The sequence below is a fragment of the Anser brachyrhynchus genome (genome assembly GCF_964034855.1).
Source record: "Anser brachyrhynchus genome assembly, chromosome: 12".
Lineage (NCBI taxonomy): Eukaryota > Metazoa > Chordata > Aves > Anseriformes > Anatidae > Anser > Anser brachyrhynchus.
Genome location: NC_137707.1, coordinates 17953169 through 17972285, shown reverse-complemented (window position 1 = coordinate 17972285; position 19117 = coordinate 17953169). Strand labels below are relative to the sequence as shown.

The 19117-nt window shown below is 41.3% G+C and overlaps 1 protein-coding gene across 4 annotated transcripts in view; it reads left to right on the top strand.

The window, feature by feature from the left end:
* NKD1 (NKD inhibitor of WNT signaling pathway 1) overlaps window positions 1-19117 on the top strand; it is a 289759-nt gene that overhangs the window by 232192 nt on the left and 38450 nt on the right. For all 4 annotated transcript variants that reach the window (XM_080552897.1, XM_080552898.1, XM_080552899.1 and 1 more), the window contains one exon: window positions 16665-16722. In XM_080552897.1, coding sequence (XP_080409023.1) covers window positions 16665-16722 — 58 coding nt within the window. The remainder of the gene's footprint in view (window positions 1-16664; window positions 16723-19117) is intronic.

Below are 19117 nucleotides of genomic sequence, written 5' to 3'. Positions count from 1 at the left end.
TATTTGTTTCATGATGGATGTCATCTTTTCTCGCTGCACAGTAAGCCTCTTCTGAGGAAAGCGCCCTGTAAACCCAAAGTTCACTTTTTACACCTTTTAGTGACTCTGCACTAATCACTCTTGCAGGCAGTGGGATCCACTATGAAAGCCTTTTTGCAGGGTGTTTTTCTCCATTTCACATTCAGCAGGTAGAATTAATGTCCTCACAGACAATTAGTGCAGCGGTTTTCCACTCTCACTATCTGGCTACTCACTAAACTTGCCCATAATGATAAGTCCTGAATAATACAAGGCAGTAGGACTTAAGAGTCTTTCAAGGTCAAGTCTGGTTATTTAAAAGCAAAATCTCTGTTGTGTGACATTTGTGCTCTGTGCTGTGTGTCAAAAAAAAAAAAAAAACCACTAAGCTGTAATTACTTCTTAAAACAAGTGGCATGATTTTTCCTAACACAGGGTCATCAAAACGTAAACCTCAGTACTGAGTCAAAATGGGGTGCCTGTTGTCAGAGCGATTGTTCCTGGCTGCATGATGGTGTACTTAAAGACTGTAGGGCTTATCTACCCGCAGCAGGCAGGGCAGAGACTCCCAGTCTAATATTCACCTGTGCTGCCATGTTCACGGGTCACTATGTTATTTGGAGGCATTGGCTTAGTCCTAAAAGCATTTCTGTTCCGTGTAATGCAGTTAGAACCAAAATGTGTCCTTGCAATTGAGTTAGAAATATGAGCTATTCCAGACCAGACCACGGTCAAGTGTTGCTTACACTAAAATCCTTTTATGGTATCTTTAATACAGATGTCTTAATCTCTGCTTGCTTTCTTCTGATTTTTTTTTAGTTGCCTTGGCCCCTATGTGCACTTCTGGTGTTATCATTTATTAGATTACTAAATAACAAAATCTCAAGCGCAGACAGCAACTTGAACCACTGGGTCATGTACACGGCAAGATAATGGCTGTGTCCCACGGCAAGTGGCAATGGCTCTGTAATCTTCTGTAAGAAACACCAAGAACGTAATGGCTGAAAAATCCTCATTAGATCACCCTCAGCCATCTGTGGGCAGCGAGGTGCTTTGCAGTAGCTTTCTGCACCTTCCCAGTGCATGACCCTGGTGTCTAAGCAGGCAGAGGCACATTTAGGTGGTGTGGAAGGCCTGGCTGCTCCAGTGCTCGCAGCGGCAGGACGTTGTGCTGCGACCACAGCCACGACGCGGTGACAGGGCCATGGCCCTAGCAGTTGCAGCAGGACCGGTAAGGCGGGCTGCTCCCAGGGATGAAGGTTTGCGTGTCAGGTTGGTTTTGGAGCACCTCATGGTGTTGGCTTTGTGTGTGTTTAAATAGCACAGCTTCTTCAGATAGTTCCCAACCCTTGTTGTAGTGGTCTTTAAATAAAGGCTTTTCTGCATGTTGCATGTTACTGGTTCTTCTGAGTGCACTTATTTGTAGAAATGGTTTTCCTTCTCATCTGCTTCCCCCTGCCCTTTTTTGTTTGTTTGTTTCATTTGTGACTGAGACTTTTTTTTTTTCCTTCACAATTTGATTGATCCTTTTTCTTTCAATTCCGCATTGGCTGGCTGCATATGGAACCCCGCTTGGCTTTAGCTGAGACAAAATCGAGTGCACACTATTTCCCTCTGACAGCTTGTACAAGAGCAAACATTTCCGAAGAGCTGAAAGTCTAGAAATTCAATCAGCGGAAAACCTACTGTGTGGAACAGCTTTGCTAGTGCTACAGCTCCCTGCTGGGTAGAAAAGCAATCCAGTTACAATAAATCCTTAAGAGTGGAGTCATTTGGGTAAAAGGAAAAACAAAAGCTGGTTTATACAAACTGATTGAAGTCAGACGTTTTGACTTCCCATTGAAAAGGGAGTCAAGGCCCAGGCTTGCTTGGTAATTTAAAGGGGAGATTGGCTCCTTTCATCTTTCTCTAGGGCAGGGTTCTTGATATTTTGCTTGTGGAAGAAATGCAAAGGGTTTTCAACAAAAGTTAAAATATCTGCTTTGATATCGATATTGATGCTGTAGCTATGAACTGACCTGATCCTGAATGCTCCGGAGAGAGGTGAAGGCACAATTCTGGTTACAGCCACTCTGATTTTGTTCAACTGCAGTTACAGAAATGTGAAACTAGGGTAAAACTGGGATCAAAATCAAGGCTTGCATCTCTTGCCAAGATGGCTTGGACAGCGGTGTTTGTACTGTGGTGCTGATGTGTCCTGAGCTTGTACTGTGGTGCTGGTGTGTCCTGAACTTGTGAACTTGATGCAATCTGGGCTGCCTGACAGACTCTTCTGACTGAAGTTAAGAGTTGTGCCTAGCGAGGGAGATGATACCTGCTCTGTTTGTGTTAATTTGCTTTCATTCTTTAAACACAAGCAATTAAAAAATAGAGGCATTAGAGAACTTTGAGATTAAAATAACAATGGTAACTGAGATGCCAGTAATGACAGAGAATTCATATTTAAAAACCTAAATGAAGTAGCTTAGTGTAAGAAAGCCCCCTTGTCGTTTTCCTTTATTTTAATAATTATTTGCACCACTCCTCTTTGTGCACCTTTCATACTGGAGCACACTGAATGGACCAGCAGGCGTGAATGAGAAAATGAAGGAAACAATCTCCTATGAAGTCAAGTGAGCAAAGTAAACTGACTGGAAATGCTGAGGTCTTCTTTCTTCTTTAATGCCTTTCAGGTGTTTGTGGAAGAGCAGGTAAAACTTTTCCAAGTGAACGTGAATTTTAAGATGCTGCTGTCCTTTTTCGTAGCTGCATGGGGCCACTCACTTCTGCTGCTCTGCATGTCATCTGCATTCATCTGGCATCTGTCCTCCCCTCTCCCAAATGGGTCAGGTTCTCATGGAAAACATTAAAGATTATGTATATATTGTAAAGGATTTCAGCTGGTCTTTCTATTTAAGCAAGATGTTATAAATGATAGCAAATGAGTACAAAAACCTTGCCACAGAAATGGAGTTAAGTTAGCTTAAAAGAAGAAAGTTGTGCAGGATGGTAACCTGGTAAGGCTCTTAAAACTCCAGGCTGTGTCACTTGCTAGTCGCTTCCCAAACTGGAATATTTGGTGTGGTCCTTGATGATGGGACCTTGAGCTTCCCTTTCAGCTTTCTCGCAGTCTTTGTGGGAAGAGAAACGCAGCCATTGATGCCAAGTGATGCCACTTTTGTTGAATCGATTTGTACTAGCTGTGAAGCTGTTTTCTGTGCCACTGGCAGTGGTCTCTGCTAGGGTAGATTGCAGAAGAGTAATAGATAAATCATGCTTGTTAATGGAAATAGTGGAATAAGGGAAAAAAAGAGTGAGGGAGAGAGAGTCCTTCAAGTATTAGCTCCTGTAGTGCTTCAGAAACCTGGGGTTGGCTTTGTCTCTGCAAGATGGTGTTTCAGGCTGAGGAACTGCCTCGGTACTCTCTGAGATTTGTGCGTTTGTTTTTCCATCAGTGTTTCTTGAGAGGAAACTTCACTTTTAGTGACATCAATCTTTTTTTTCTTTAAGATTCTGCTCTCCTTGCGATATAAAATCAAACACCTCCCCAAACTAGAAAACCTTGAACTAATGAAAAATAGATGCAAAAGCTCTTCTAAGGTCTTTGGATGTCTCTGGGTATCACTCTGCCCAGTTCAGGAGACAAAACATACCAATGGCCCAAGACGTAGAGTACTGCATGCCCAGAATGTGAGAATCGCTTCAAAATGAGGACCTGCTTCATCATGGCAGACTGAAGTTGGTTTTTTCCCCTCCCTGTAGCACAGTTGCTGTGTGTCAGCAGAAGTCCTCTTTGAGGAGGAAACACACATCTGAAAGATTGCTGTCTAGACTTCTGGAGTACACAGGGACACAGCTGAAAATGCATTGTTGGTATCTTTGACAGTTAAAAAGAAGAAAAAAATTGGGTAAAAAGCTGAAGAATGTTAATTGTTTTTGAAATATCTGCTTAAGATTGTAAAGGAATTTTGAGTTTCAGAGAGCAGTTAGTACTGCTGGGCACCTACTGCTGAGATGCACTGGAAAGGTCTTGTGCTCTGGTTGTCTACAGCTGAGGTTTTTTCTTTGAATTCCAGAAAAAGGTGGCTTAGGCTGTTGAATGCTGATTTTCAGTATATATCAGCAGCAAGGAGAGTCTAGCAATATTATGGAAAAGCTGGATGTGTCGTGTTCTCTACAGTTAATGTTTGGGTATAGAAAGCAGAAGCATGGTGTAAAGAGTATTGTTAGGGTGCAGAATTGCAAGTTTTTATTCAAACACTTGGAAAAGACAAAGCATCCACCAGCTTTAGGAGGAGCCTCAGATACTAGTCCTGTTATTTTTGAATGTAAAGCCTCAGCCGTGGTGCTGCTGCTGTTGTGCTTGGGGTCATGCTGGGGAAACTTCACCTCTTGCAGCCAGTAGCTGCCCTAAGTAAGAGTTACCAAGTTTTTGCTGTGGTGGTTTTGTTTGTTTGTCTTTTAAATACCATTTGTTACTCTTTTCTTCCTAAAGGACAAATGATTTTCCTGTGACAAAACAGTCAAAGTGGGGCCCAGCTGAAGCTAAAAAGAGGTCACAGGGATTATTCTACATAATGGCTTTTGCAATTCTTTTTTTTTTTTTTTTTTCCCCACACTGTTCTGGTGTATGTGAGACAGAAGGAACATGTAATTAACCCACATTGGAATACGGTATTTGAAAGTTGTAGGAAACATGGGCAAAACATGCAGTCTCTTCAGAAGGCTCTGGTTCAGCCCCGTGCTGCACCGTGGCAGCTCGCAGTCTGCAGCTGGTGAACAGTCCTCCTAATCCGAAAGCATTGGGGCATTTGGGGGAAACTTGGAACCCAGATCTCCTATCTGGGGAATTTATGGAATATTTGAGACTTCTGATTCCGTGCTTTTAGTAGTGTTTTCTACTTTTGTGTTGTCCCGTCTCTTCTCCTGACTTTTCCCTCTGGCCCCACTCCAGCACTGTGGGGATCTCCAAGTTCGCAGAATAAATTGGAGTTACCTGAGCAGCTCTGCTGGAGCTTCCTGACACCCCAAAATGCAGTGGATGAACTCAGGGTTATGATATTTTATTTGCAAAGCTACAAGGCTCGAGGACGCCTTCCTCGTTATTCTCTAGAGGAAATGAGCCATCCCCAAACAATGAGGCAGGAGATAATAAGGAGGCATTTTACCAAGAACCACATTTATCCCAAACAAATCTGATACAAGATTTTTCTTCTGTTTTTCCTAAGCTGTTTACCAGTGCATTTTGGGGATAATTATTCTGGAGAGAACGTGTGCACCGGGATAGCAGCAGCTGAAGTGGGGAAGCTATTGAGCTGCTACCAGGAAACTTTTTACGCAGCTGAAAGTGGATGCAAAGTGTGGTGCTTGGAAATGAGCAGCAGTGAAGAACCACTAACACTGCACGTAGTGCTGTGGTGTTATGGTTTGTATTTGAACGGTTCAGAAGAGAGACCTTGCGTTGCTGCTGCTGCAGAAGTTGAGCTGACTGGCTCCGAGGCTTTCATATGTGGTTTCTCTCCGCCATCTAACCCTCTGAAAAATATAAGTAAACACACTTACTTGTCTAAAACCCTTTTCGTTTTGTTGATTAGATGAGAAATCCCCACTTTTGCAGCTGCCCTTCTTTCCCCTATAAAAATCCACTCCCATTGTTTCTTGTTTTGTGGGGAGCCTCCCATTCACTGGTAGGAACTTTATACAGACTTTTGTACGTATACTGCAGTGGCAGATTTTTAGGAGCTTGTATATGAGGAGAAGGAGGAATGTAGCACTGCTGTTGTGTTTTCATTTGTTTTGATTTTACGTCCATCCCAACGGAGAGCAGAGCACCACTGAGAGGTGCTGCCAGGTGTGGCTTCCTATTGCTTTCTAATTCTGTGATCACAGAGCGCTCGATTCTGCAGTCCTTGCACAGACAAGTCTCCTACTGATTTCAATGGGGAATTTGCCTGCATCAGGGATAAAAGAGCGGGCCCCAAGTTGTGTGCAATGATGCAATCTGATCCTCCTGCTGTGGAAATTGATGTAATCGCATTCTCGCCCTCCCCCCTTTCGCAACCCTTCTGTCTACCAACCCTGGTGACTCCTGGGGGGCTTCTCACCAAACGGGAAGGATGCAGCTGTGTGCCGAAGCAGCAGGGGAGGGGAGGAGACTTGCTCAAGAAATTTATGAAGGGTTGCCTCCGAGATGCAACCCTAGAAAATGGCTAAGAGCATGGACTTGCCCGCGCCAAAAAGTCCCATCACCTGCTTTTGCTAAATGAGCAAAAGCTGCTTCTGTGCAGTTGTGACATACGTGACATGTCCTCGTGCGTGTTTTGTGGGGCTGAGCTCACAGTGCTGTGAATTGCATGATCTCATCGCTGCCTGTGCTCATTCAGTGCGGAGGGACAGGGTGAGCTTTTTTTAGGGCTCTCTGTATTGTTGCTGTTGACAGTCTGTTTTCAGCAGTGCCTTTGTGCCCTGGCACAGCACAGGTTGCTTGGGAATACCGGACCTCGAGAATGCTGCGCTTTGTTGCTGGGCGAACCAGGCGACCTCTCTGCTGCTTCCCTCTGCTTTGCCATTTATGTGGGCTTTGGTTGTAGTTTTTTTCCTTTGGGAATTCTAGGCTCAGCTGAATTTGTTCTGTGTTTTGCGGAAGAAAGAGCTTGTTAAAGAATTCCCTGATGACTTTGAAGTGAACTATTTATTTTCTCTCAAGGGTTATTCAGTGTAGCCATTTGCCCCCTCTTCTCTGTTTTTTCACCCCAGTGTTTCCTGAGCTACAAGCATTCTTGGAATATATTAGTTGTAATGAGTTATGTGGGCATCAAAAGTTTTCTTTGAAACTATATGGCATCAACATCTGTTAGCTCTTAGAGAACAGAGCCACAGACAAAGGGGCTGGTGGGGGGAGGGAGGAAAAAGATATTAAATTCTGGAGTATGAAGTCTCCGTCTCAAAGACTCAGGGGGAGGGGAAAGGGAAATCTGCTAAACTCCGCAGCTTTGATGTGGTGCTCTGGCCATGGGATTCCTTTTAGGGGAATGTGCGTGGCAGCCGGTCCCGCACGGCCACCGGCCTGCCCAGGGCCCTGCCTGGCTGCCCCGGTGCTCCCAGCCTGCTGCGAAGCCCTCGGTGCTGCAGCACCATTTAACCAATGCAGCGTGCTCAGTTTTCAGCTGTTGGGCTGGGGAGTCAAAATTCCTAAAAATAAAGGTAACTCGTAAGTTTAAAAGGAAAAAAAAAAAGTTTAGAAGGGAACTTTTTATTTGCTTGTAATCCTCCTGACCCTGTGGGTCAACATGCAACTGTTCTTCTAAATCAGGTTTTCAAATGGTGTGTGTCTGTGGTTTTTTATTGCCTGTAATTAAAAAGCATGTGTCTGTTTCTGTGCGCGCAGCATCAATCAGCATTCAGGCATGATCACTGATGCTGCACTGCTTACAGGAATGTGTGGGGATGGGTTCTGCTTTCTCTTTTATCTTTGTCTGCAGAGTCTCTCAGTTGTTTGTCCTATGTGCCAGGGAGCAGAGGAGAAGAGTAAAAGAAACTTCTGTGTCTGTCTTCTGCTCTTTTTGCTCTGTTTTTAGCCATAATGCTGGTGGCATTCTGCTACGCTGTGACTTCCTGGCCCATTAAAACCTTGACCTGTTATAAAATGATTAGTTGACATACCTGGGCTTTGGGGACAAAGAGGTGGTTTAAGAAGGAATGTGAACCATCTGTTTTGCCAGCACCTCCTGTTGACAGATTTATGGATCAACATTAGCATACGTGTCCAGGGTCACACACCTGTGCTTCCTAACAAGGTAATATTATTTAGCAGGGTATGTTTTCATCCTGAGGATTCGGAGCTCTCTGCAAAGGTGGGCATCAAGAATTCCGTTTTACAGTTGAAAAATGAAGGCACAGAGAGATTTAAGTGACTTACCCTACACCACACAGTGAGTCTGTGGTGGAGCAGTTATTGAATCCAGGTTTCCTCCAGCTGCATAAATATACGTCATCCATTAGCAGGAAAGGACTTAAAGCCATAAACATAATAGAGGAGCATTGATTATCATTCTAGGGGAGCTTTAAGCCCTTGTGCTGTATGAAAACCTGTGCCATACAGGAAGATACAGGCTATCATCACCAGAAAGTTTCAAAATGCGGTATGTTAAATCTGTAATGGTCACTGAAGTCAGTAGAAAGAGTCTCCTTGATTTCAGTGACCACATCTTAAATGAGCAAGTTATTTTGTAGTCGAGCTCTGTAGCCATGTTCTGCATGCTTGTTTCTCCATATATGCCTGGGTAAAATCACCTCGGTGCACTTAAGTCTGTTTGTTAAAGAGTTTCTTGGTAACCAAATCTATCATGAAAGGGAGTTGAACAGAAAATCAGATTTATTACATAGCTACGCCCATCTGTCTGCCGTGGTGAAGAAGCCCAAAATAAGCAATTTGGAGGAGTTACTGTGCTTCCCAGGCTGGAAGTTAGATGAAGATTTGTCTTTTCTCATTCATGTCCTTAGACTTGTTCATCAGTATAACCTATATTGAAGAAGAGATCTTGGGGGAAATGGGACAATTGATTTTGCAATCAGGAAATAGGTTAGAGGATAGCTAGAAGAACAAAGTAAAGTGGGTTCATTTTTCCTTCTGAAGTAGCTTCAACGTGAATTTAAACATTGCAGAAAGTAGTCATTTCTTGTTTCAGTCCCGTTCATCTCAAAGAAAAAGATCTTTTTTAGCTGGAGATGGCTGGACCCTTCATCTGGAAAGTAACTGCTGAATCCATAGGTCTATTCGTACAGTTGCTTTCAATTATATAACCTGTTATTTGACAGAAGTCCTTGAAAAACTGTCTCTTGCCCTATCACCTTGAAAAGAAGCCATAATAGTTCTAGAATTCCTATAATCATGTTAATGGAAGAAGTCACTTTGCAACAGCTAGCAGGAGTCTCTAAAAAGCCATGAAATCCAAGGTTAAAACATCATAAGGACAGTAATCTTCTGTCCTGAAACTGGAATAACCTAAACCAAACTGCCCCCTCAGTGGATCTTCTTGCTAACTACAGGGTTTAATGCACACTGGATAATTTTATCTGTTGGCACTTTTTTTTTTGCCAGCTACAAGTAATATTAAATCCACGTTATTTTAAGATATTGTTGTTTTTTATTTCTCCTGTGGATTTTTTCCATCTAGTATTCAGGATATATACTCACTAGCACGTCTTCGACAGAGCACAGGAACCTTACAATTCACGTTAAATGGGCTGGTTGGTAGCTTTTGTTGAATACACATCACAGTGGCTGGCCGCTAAAAGAGGATGCCCACTTGCCACTGTGGCAAAGACGGAAAAACTACCTGCAAAGAGCATGTTTCAGCATTGCTGCTACCTGATTTTCATAGGCTAGAAAGCAAAAGTGTCAGAAGAATGAAGAAAGGGTATGTGTTTTGTCCTGATGGAAAGCTGGTCCAGGCATTGGATTGGGACAAAAGAGATTCCCCCTGCATGTTGCAAACAGCCTGGAGCAAAAAGCACCACATTTATATTTACTTTCTTCATCAGGCATCCTTCATGAAGGCTCTTGCATAAGTGTCCTGCTGCTCTATCCTTTTGTTTCCTCATCAGCCTCATATTCCTCCTACAGATGGGGTATCCTTAAAAGTGTATGGTAACTACTGCTCGTACCCATCTGAGGGTCTGTAACACGATATAAAGATATTGGGGATATTTTTTTGCCTCGTAAGCTTCTAATAGTCCATGTTCCTTTGTGACTGGAGATTAGAGGTTCTTTTGGTCATCCTGTTTTTATCTTCACAGTATTTTGCTAGTAACTGGAACTGCCTTCAGTCACCTTCTGTGAGGTGAGACTGTGGGGGCTCCAATTCTGGCAAATTGGTGGGTTTCGATGCTGTGATTTCAAACACTATTACTGTATCATTATGGTTGGGAGTTGCTGCTTTACTGCCGTAGTTTTTTGACTGGTGTCTTAGTGTGAGCTTTGTGCTAAGGTACCAAAAGTTGAATTTCAGCAGCTGATGTGCTGTACCCATTGCATTCTGCCGTCTCTGCTAGGAAAACAGTAACTTGAGACATAGAGGCCATATTGGCAGATAAGGCACTAAAATCCCAAACCACAGCAGCTTAACACGCTCAAGATCATCTATCAGAGATCTTAGAGGAGAAAACAGTTTTTCTAACAACTCTACCTGCTGTGATTGTATTATAAAGAAATTTTATCCGAGAGAAGCCTCCATGCTTGGTGGAGGAAGAAAAATCCAGCTGTAATGGATCACAGAGCACCAGGTTCTTATTTCAGAGAAAGCGTTGCAAAAGTTGAGCTTGCTGCTTCTGCTTAAAAACCTGCATTATTGCAGTTGCTATGTGTATTTTAATGTTGGTCTAGGTTAAAGTCACCTTGACTCTCAAAGTGTGAGCTGCTTTACATTTTCTTTACAGGAATTTGAATCCTAGTGAATTGTCCTTACTATTAAATTATCTGGAATGGCAAACAGGAAAAAAAAAATAGGAAAGAAAGCAGTTCACAGTTGCAAAGGTAAAGCAAAAGTAAAATTGCTCTTAAGTGCAAAGGTAAAATATGTCTTAAGTTCAACATTGGACTTAAACCAAGGCATAAATGTGTATTGCTCTATTGTATTTTCTATGTGGTATGTGCTTTAATTCTTCATTGCATTTGTCTGGTTTTGATATTCATTATAATGAGGCTTGGAATACGTGCTTTACCTGTGTAAGGCCCTATGTATATAGGTTACTTTATGAACAGGGAAGGAATCTCTCGTCTTACACAGCTTCCAACTCTAATACAGAAGCATATGGTATATTTGAAAAGGCTTAAGAGGGGGATCTTTAAACATTTTTGGAAGAGGATGGTAATATGAAGGCTTCAAATGGAAAGAGAGCCAAATGCATACACAAAATATATTCCTAAAACACTTCGTGTTTTGCCTGTGACTAGAGTTATTGCAGAAGTTTATGTGTACAAACTTCCATTTTATACATATTTGACTGCATGAGTTTGTGTGTGTGACAGCTGCTTACCTAGGGACATGTCATCTCCAAGTATGTCTGACTACAAGTGGTTTAAAATTTATTACTTTTAATTTTAGAGTTTTAAGGCTAAGTATGAAACTATATTGGGAACAAATGATGTTCACCTTGGATATCCAAATATCTGGTTTTCACTGATATTACTCAAAAATTTATATATATATATTATTTTTCTTTTAAGGTGTGAATAGGTTTTTAGTAGTGAATACTAGGCTTGAGCTGACCATAGTTATATATGGTTATGTTTCTGGTCCATGGGAAATTTCACATACCCACAGGGGGGGAACTAGGTTCCACCCATCCCTTGTTTTTCTAAAAACCTCTTACCTCTTTCTCTTCATCTGGACAAGACTGAACAAACAAACACAAACCACAACACTTTTCTTGGGTTTGGGTGGGTTTCCCGAAGCGTCCTTGAGAGAGTGGGTTTTCCAAATACGCTAAGGATTTGCTATATGAGAATCAGACTTCATTTTGGAAACCTGGCATTTCCCAAAGGTGAGACTGAAGTGCTCAGAATTGCCACTTTACAGCTGACAGAGCCTTCAGTTGTTTGGGTGAAAGACCGAAGGGCATCCTCATTCTCTTGAACCTCTATTTCTTGGGATCGTTTTTAGTCTACATCAAGAATGGAAGTTTGTGTATAGGTTACATGGCATTCTCACTGGCAGCTGCTTTAAAACCACTGTCAAATCTACTCCCGCAAGAGTTACCACATGTCTTATCCCTTGCAGTCCTGTTGTGAAACATGTTTCTTCAACTTTGCTCTCTCAAAAAGTACTGGAACTTTATTGCATCAATATCAGAATAAAGAGAGAACAAAATACGTTTCCTTCAGAATGGCAAAAGTTGAGAGTAAAGTTTTCTTGGTTGACAATTTATCATTTTACATGTGTTTTACTTGGGAAAAGTGGTGAATATGATACTTCGATAAGAATTTCACTAAAGCAGAAAATGTATGTGTTCCTTGCCAAAAATGTTGAAAATTGAGTATCTTAAGGCTAAATCAAAGGATTTTAATGAGATGTTTGAAGAAGGAGAGGTAAAGTGACTTGTTTCTACTGGAGAAAAACAACACCTCCTTTTTGAAAAATGTTGATTAACACGGTATTGGCTGTGCAGTAATATAGGGAGTAGGGCCTTCCAAATTTAAAAATGTGCTTGCTGTGATGATAACCTACCTAAATCAAAGGTTACCCTTAAATACATCTAATAAATCTATGGATGAAGCTGTCTCTACTTACAGTAAGAGCAAAACTGCGTTAAGCATCACATTAGACCAAACATGTCTGCTAAAATTCACCTTATTTTCACTCTGTGGCTTGGGCCTTTATGTGGTGGGTATTGGGGAGAGTGGCATGAAAAGGCAGAGCCAGGATGGACAGAAATTGTCACGGTGGTGACAAAGAGTAAAGAAACCAGTGGGCGTGGGGGCTGGGAGAAGTGAACACAAATACAACTGTGCAGAGCCTGGAAGGTGAAGACAAGGAGCTTGACCTCAATGTGGAAGCAGAAGGGCAGCAAGGCAGTGAAGGACTATAGTGAGTGATACCGGCACATCGCTGGAACGACGGGTGAGGGTTTGGGTGGCAGCCGTTTCAGAGAGCTGCTGAAAAGCAAGTCAATAGCTGGAAGCCCCAGAGTGAGTCCTGGCCTCAAGTCCCAGAGACTTGTATGAATAAGAAAACTGCACAGGGCAGTCAGGGCTGAGGGTTGGGGTTAAAAAAATAAAATTCCCGGTGAGTTAGAATTCATTGGAGTCTGATTGCATAGCAAAGGTGTGCGTCGCGAGTGACGAGTGCCTGACTTGTAACCAGCTGAATAGAAGCCCTGGGGTGTGGGAGCTTTTCAAGATTGTTTTTCTTCCTTGTGTACGTGTACGCTCAGCAGCATTTCTGAGGAAGTTGGGCTAATTAACTCTTCTCCCCACCCTCTATGGTCCAAGCCGCGTACAGCAGCACCTATCCGAATGGGGCACGTGGGACACCAGGTCCGCTCCATGCAGGCTGGGCAGCCAGCTGTTCATAGTTTTGAAGCAGATGTTTGAGCCTGAATTTTAGACGTTTGGCATGATTTGTGTTAGTGGCTAACACAGGCCAATTTATTTGTCTGGGAAACTCCTGGTGAGGTACAGACACCTACTCTCGATGGGTTCCAGTTTAGAAGCCTACAGAAGTGGCATGCTGGAATAATCCTTCTACATAAATGTTTCTTCTCTTTCTTCTTTCAAGTGCTTGCTGACCTCACTTATATAGTATTTCACAGGGTACATCTGGTTTTGGTTGTTTCATGACTCAGTGTTCCAGTTTGAAAAGGCAGTGTTGTGATTTAAAACATCGTGTCAGGACAGTGATGTACAACTACCTATGACCTAAATGTTGTTGCGTTTGCTCTCCCCGGCACCACTCCTGCCGCGGGACAGGCTCCTGCTGCTGGGCGGCGTGGGGGGAGGCCCTTGCTGCAGAGCCACCACCAATGTTTTTGTCCCCTCGAGCCTATGTTTCCTTTGTGCTCAGACATTTCTCCCTAGGGTCAGCTACTCCTACCTGGCTGTAGCCCTCTCTTCCCACTAGAATTTCTTGAGCTTCAGGTTATGCTTTATGCACTTGTCCTGTGTTCTTGCTCCAGTCTGTTTTCTGAGTTGGACTAGCTGGGCGTAGGTGCGCTGTTTGTTCGCATTAAGGCAGTTTTTACAGGTGACTGGGAGAATAATCCTGCTGCAGTACCAGCTGCAGTCAAAATTGTTTTCCCTGATACTGGCTTAGCTTCTGTACTTTATTGTTGAGCATGAGCTTGCATAAACTACCCTGAACCCTTTTCTCAAGCAGGTGCATTTTGGTAGTTATCTAGATTGTGATGTGTCTTAGAAACTCTCCTGGGTTACTTTTTTTTCTTTTTTCCCCTATAAAAGAAGAGTGATTGATAATATGATCAATGATACAGTTTCTCTCTCTTTTTTTTCCTTCCTGTAAAATCTTAAGAGTTGCTCACCCCTTTCTCAGATACACATCTGTCTCTCAAAGACAGCACATGTCACAGTCTTACTCTCACTGAACACATTTGAATGGGAGCTGAGGAATTCTGCTTAAATATGTCACCAAAATGTTCAAATGATACCCTCATCAGTGTCAGGATGGGTTGTCAATTTGTGCCATTTAACAGTAATATTATGGTACAACATCATAAAAACACTTTCTAGAACGTGGTGATTTATAATAATATGGTTTAAGGGGAAAATACTTATTAGAAATTTCCTTGCATTAAGTTACTACTTCAACTTAAATAACTAGGAGCTAGAAAAGGAGTGAAACTAGACTAGAATATAAAATATATTTACTTAAGAACCATGTAATGATTAACAATGAGAAACTAAAGAAGCTGGTTTATAGAATATCAATGCTTCGCTCTGCTGGTCTATGCTTCTCTCCTTTCCATTGAGTTACATGATGGTGCATTTTACATCAAGAAATGTATGCTAAATTTTAAGTGACATCTTTTGAAAAATCATAAAAAAATAATGACTTGTGGTTTTGGAGAGGCTGAGATTAATGACTATTTCAAGGGGCAACATTTGCTACCTGGACACACTGCTTGCTTTCTTAAAATATTAAGAGATGAAGGCTACCAACTAGATAGTATTCTCCTCACAGGAACATCACAATTAAGCTCATACCTACTCATTGCATAGTCACTGGTCAGAAAATCAGAAATGCTTTTCCAAGAGGGCAGAAAGGGGAAGGAGCAAGAATTCTGATTTCAGTAAAAAGCAGCTATTAAATACATGGCATTGTGGGACAGAGCTGAAGGGCTGTATATGCCAGGTAGTCACTTCTAGGTACCTCATTATCTGTGAGAGCAGCCAGGTGTGCTCTCAGCTTCCTGGAAAATGATGACATGGGGGAATTTTATCAAATGAAAGTATACCAACTTTTGCAAGGCCCTGGAAAGGCCATCTTCCTGCAGAAATATAAGTTACGCCAACAATTCATGGCTTCTTTTCGTTCACTATGTCCGTTTCTTCCGTATATTAAAGTCAGTGTTTGATATTAATCAGCAGTTGTTCAAAAGGGAGCTTTTCTGCTGGAACAAGAACTCAAAGAAACAAAGTTTTTGTGATTTGTAAAGCTAAATCCAGACTGACAGCTTTTATAGCAGCATTGTGCTGTGCAAAATCCCAGCATTTTGGAGCAGGTTGACAGCATTTCTCAGTGCCTTTTGGCCCGAGTTCCAACTTTATATCAGGGTATCTGCTCATGAAGAGAACAATGTTCTCAGGGTCTCTGGGCTAGCTAACCAGTAGTATTTGTGGAATCTGATTTTTAAAATGCCGCTGCAGAAATTGATACCGAAGAATTCCTGAGATATGCTTTTGTGGCTTAGTTACTTTCTGATAACTAATCTCAAAGAATAACATTTAGGCATGTGGAAGTTAGAAAAGAACCTCTGTCAGCTTCTTCAGGAAAAAGAGATGAACTGTATTCATCATGATAAAATTGCTTAAAAATAAAGCAAATGAGTACAACCAGATATTAATTTTCACAGGTTTTTCTCTTATTTTTACCTCAAGCAAAAAGCTTCCTATTGTCTACTCCTAGCCCCAGGTTAATGCTGAGAATTCTGCCTTGTATTCATGATATGTTTTTGTAGGTGAAGTTAAAATGGCTATGAATGTAGCGCGTCAACTTCTTAGGACCATATTCTTTTTTATTACCATAAATATTTATCAGTGTCAGTGTGTGTCTGTGGAAATCTAAGGAGCGTGACTATAATGTAAGATTGGTGATGTTACGGTAATGCTTGGAGTGCTCGGAATTAATGGAAGAAGGCAAAATGCGAGGTTAGCTGTGATTGCTTATGGCTTAGCTGGGGCAGAGGGATGGAGCTGGAAAGATCTGTTGCTAATAGGAGACTAAAAATGCTCTTCAGGCTCTTTATAAGTGGGATTAGCTCCAAATTGTACTGATGCCCTTTATTACTACTTCAGCACCATTAGAGAACTTTTTTGGGGGGCTGAGATAGATCATCTGCATATCTATGGCCTCTGCTTCTGTGTTGCTCCAGACATACTGGGGCTGACAAAATTTCATTAATTTCAGGACTGAAGGATCAGGCAGCTCTTCAGAGTCTGGTATCTGCTTTTCTTGGGTGACCTCTGGCATATGAAAGTTTTCTGTTTGTTGGTGGAACCAAGTGATAACATTCCTCTGTGGGTAGTGAAGGGCTTATTTCTCCTTTATCGTTTCCGTTCACAGTTTTTTTTTATCTAGCTTGATTGACAGAATGTTGAAATGCTAAATATTATAATCTATTTTGTAAAAAGGATTTGAATATGAACACTTTTTTCTATTGCCCAGTACAATCTGTTAATCTCCATTAAATTTTTGTTCTAAAGTATGTCCAGACCATTCTAAAATAGCGTCAGATGCATTAACTACCACTAATAAAGTGATTAACTTCTTTCCTGGAAAACAGCTTTTGTGCTCCTGTTAATGTTTTTATTTAATCCTGATGATATATATATATATATATATATATCTTCTTAATGCCTTGATACTTCGTATATAGTATATTTGTCATTAACTTTTATTCTCTCTCTCTCTCTCTCTCTCTCTTTTTAACAGGATTTATCTGGGGAAGGCTACAGAGACGCTATTGGTGATGAGCACTTTCATCTAGAAGGTATTTAAGGAACAAAATTTCTTGGTTAATGTTAAGGGATATTGGAATAAGTCAGTGAGCAAATCAATGTAGGAATGTATACATGACAGTGCAGCTCTTGCTATACTGATGTGTCATTTGCCTGGCAGAACTGATAAAATGGGATTAGGGTATTATTTCTGTATCTCCTATGACCGTGCTCCTAGAATCAAAAAGTCATCGCGTTGTATTACAGAACCCAAATGTATTCATTAATAGGCTCAAACCTTTTGTCCAGCTACTTCCATTGGCAGTGGAAGCAGTGGTAAATAGTGCTGTCTCCAGTAGAAGCAGTAAATATAATCATTGGAAATGTTAGCACTGGGTTTTGTGCTATGTCACACACCCTTCTGTGATACACAAGCCAGACTTGGAAAGTCCTGCATTAATTTCTAAAAGATGGGAGACTTCTACACAGTATCTTTCGCTTGAATATGAATGGAATCATCATTGCTTCATGTAATTTTTTGTTTCCAAGGTTCATCTAATATCTTCCTCTGTGCTAAGGCCTCTCTTGCAATGGAGATGGGATCACTGTTGTGGGCAGGGCCTTCTGGGACCTTCAATAAGGACCCCGTGTTACGCGTGCCAGAGGACATAGCCAAGGCCCCTTGAGCTTCAGCTGCGCAAGTGGGGATTGATGAATGGATAAAACTAATTTGGGTACATTGTTGGTCATTCTTTTCAACAAATGAGGAAATGAGTCTTCAGAAACTCTTTGGGAAACTCTCTAGCATAACAAGTAGTTGTAGAGGCTGCGTGCTAGATTTATGTTACAGGCTAGTGGAAACAATATGCTTAACTCATTTAGAGCATCAAACCATGTCAAGCATTACTTGGAAAGTGCTGTCTTTTTTATAATCCAGTTGTTTGTTCCTGGTGGTAGAGACTAAAAGATGACAAGGGTTGTAACAAAATTCACACCAACTTTATATTGGTTTTCTTTTTAAATTTTTTAGACCATAAATGCTTCAAGTAGAGGGGGACAGAGGTAGTGCTTGGAGAGGTCAGGAAGACTCTGTGTGCATAATTTTTACCAGCAGCAGATTGTTCAGTGCTTGAGGGAAGAGTTTGCTGTGCTGAGTACGCTTACAAAGTTTGAGTGTTGGGTAGGGTTCTCTCCTTTTGTGTATTGGCAAAATCCAATTGTGAATTTAAGTTCAAATCATGGCAGTGATGTAGCTTTTTTCATTGATAACCTTGTACTCATTTGTTGCTTATATATGAGTGAAATTGTGTTGGTGGGAACGTGGTTACCACAAATGCTTTTCTAATGCCTAAAAATATGATGTCTGTAACTCTGACTTTATTTTTGTTATTTTACTATTTTTATTATATACTAGCTAAGCTAATAACACCTTCTCCATCTTTTCTTCTTTGAGAGGTCAGCCTGCGTCATTAGTTGCTTCTTGCTTTCTTCTAGTAAGTGTAAATGAGTATTTCTTGGAACATCTTTATCCATAATATAATGGATTCTGCTATCAAATTCCATTCAAGGACTGCCAATTGATTTGTAGCACAGAAATCTCAAACAATTGTTCTACCACTGCTGAATCTGTTATCAGTGATCAAAAAAGGCTGCAGAATAGCAGCACTTTTGATGTAATAGTGGTGTAATCTCATTCTCTGGGACCTGCTGAGACTGAGCTGGAAAAACCCAAAGAGCTGCTGGAAGAAAACTCATTTTAAGCATGAGCCATTGCAAAAATGACTTTTCACATTGAACAGAAAAATGGGTTTCAGTGAAGTGAGTGAATTGTGCCTGCATCACCTGCATTGCAGCTGCAGTACTTAGCATCAGTAAGTGTTTGTATGCATGTGCTTAGAGTATGTTGTGCACACCAGATGAAACCCATATGTGACTTCAGAATGTGAATTTTGAGGTGCAGGCAGGATGCTGGAATAGACTGTGAAGGACTCTTCATGTTAAGAATGTCTCTCTTCCAATTCCTTACCTGTAAAGTATGTTAACAGACTATGTTTCTTGGAGCCCGTGTTTCTATCACATCTGCTTTACAAAGAAGGTTCCCCAGTACGTGCCAGTAACATAGGAGTTCAATTTGAGCAGGTTCTTGTAGGCTAGTGTTAAAAACAACAACATGAAATAATTGCCACAGTGGAGTCTGTTTGTTATAAGTGTTTCAGTATTAACTTCACAGTTTTCCCCACCCCTCATAATAGGGTATAACTGTAGTAAAGCGTGGTTTTAAATTTCCAATATTATACTTAGCACAGGATATTAAATGCCAGTATGGTAAATAATTTCATTTTTCTGTGTCTCATTTCTTCCTTTTACTTGCCTCTAATTATTTTTTACTTTGTTGTGAAGAATTGTCTTGCATAGAAAACAGAATCTACAATACCTAATATTTTCTAA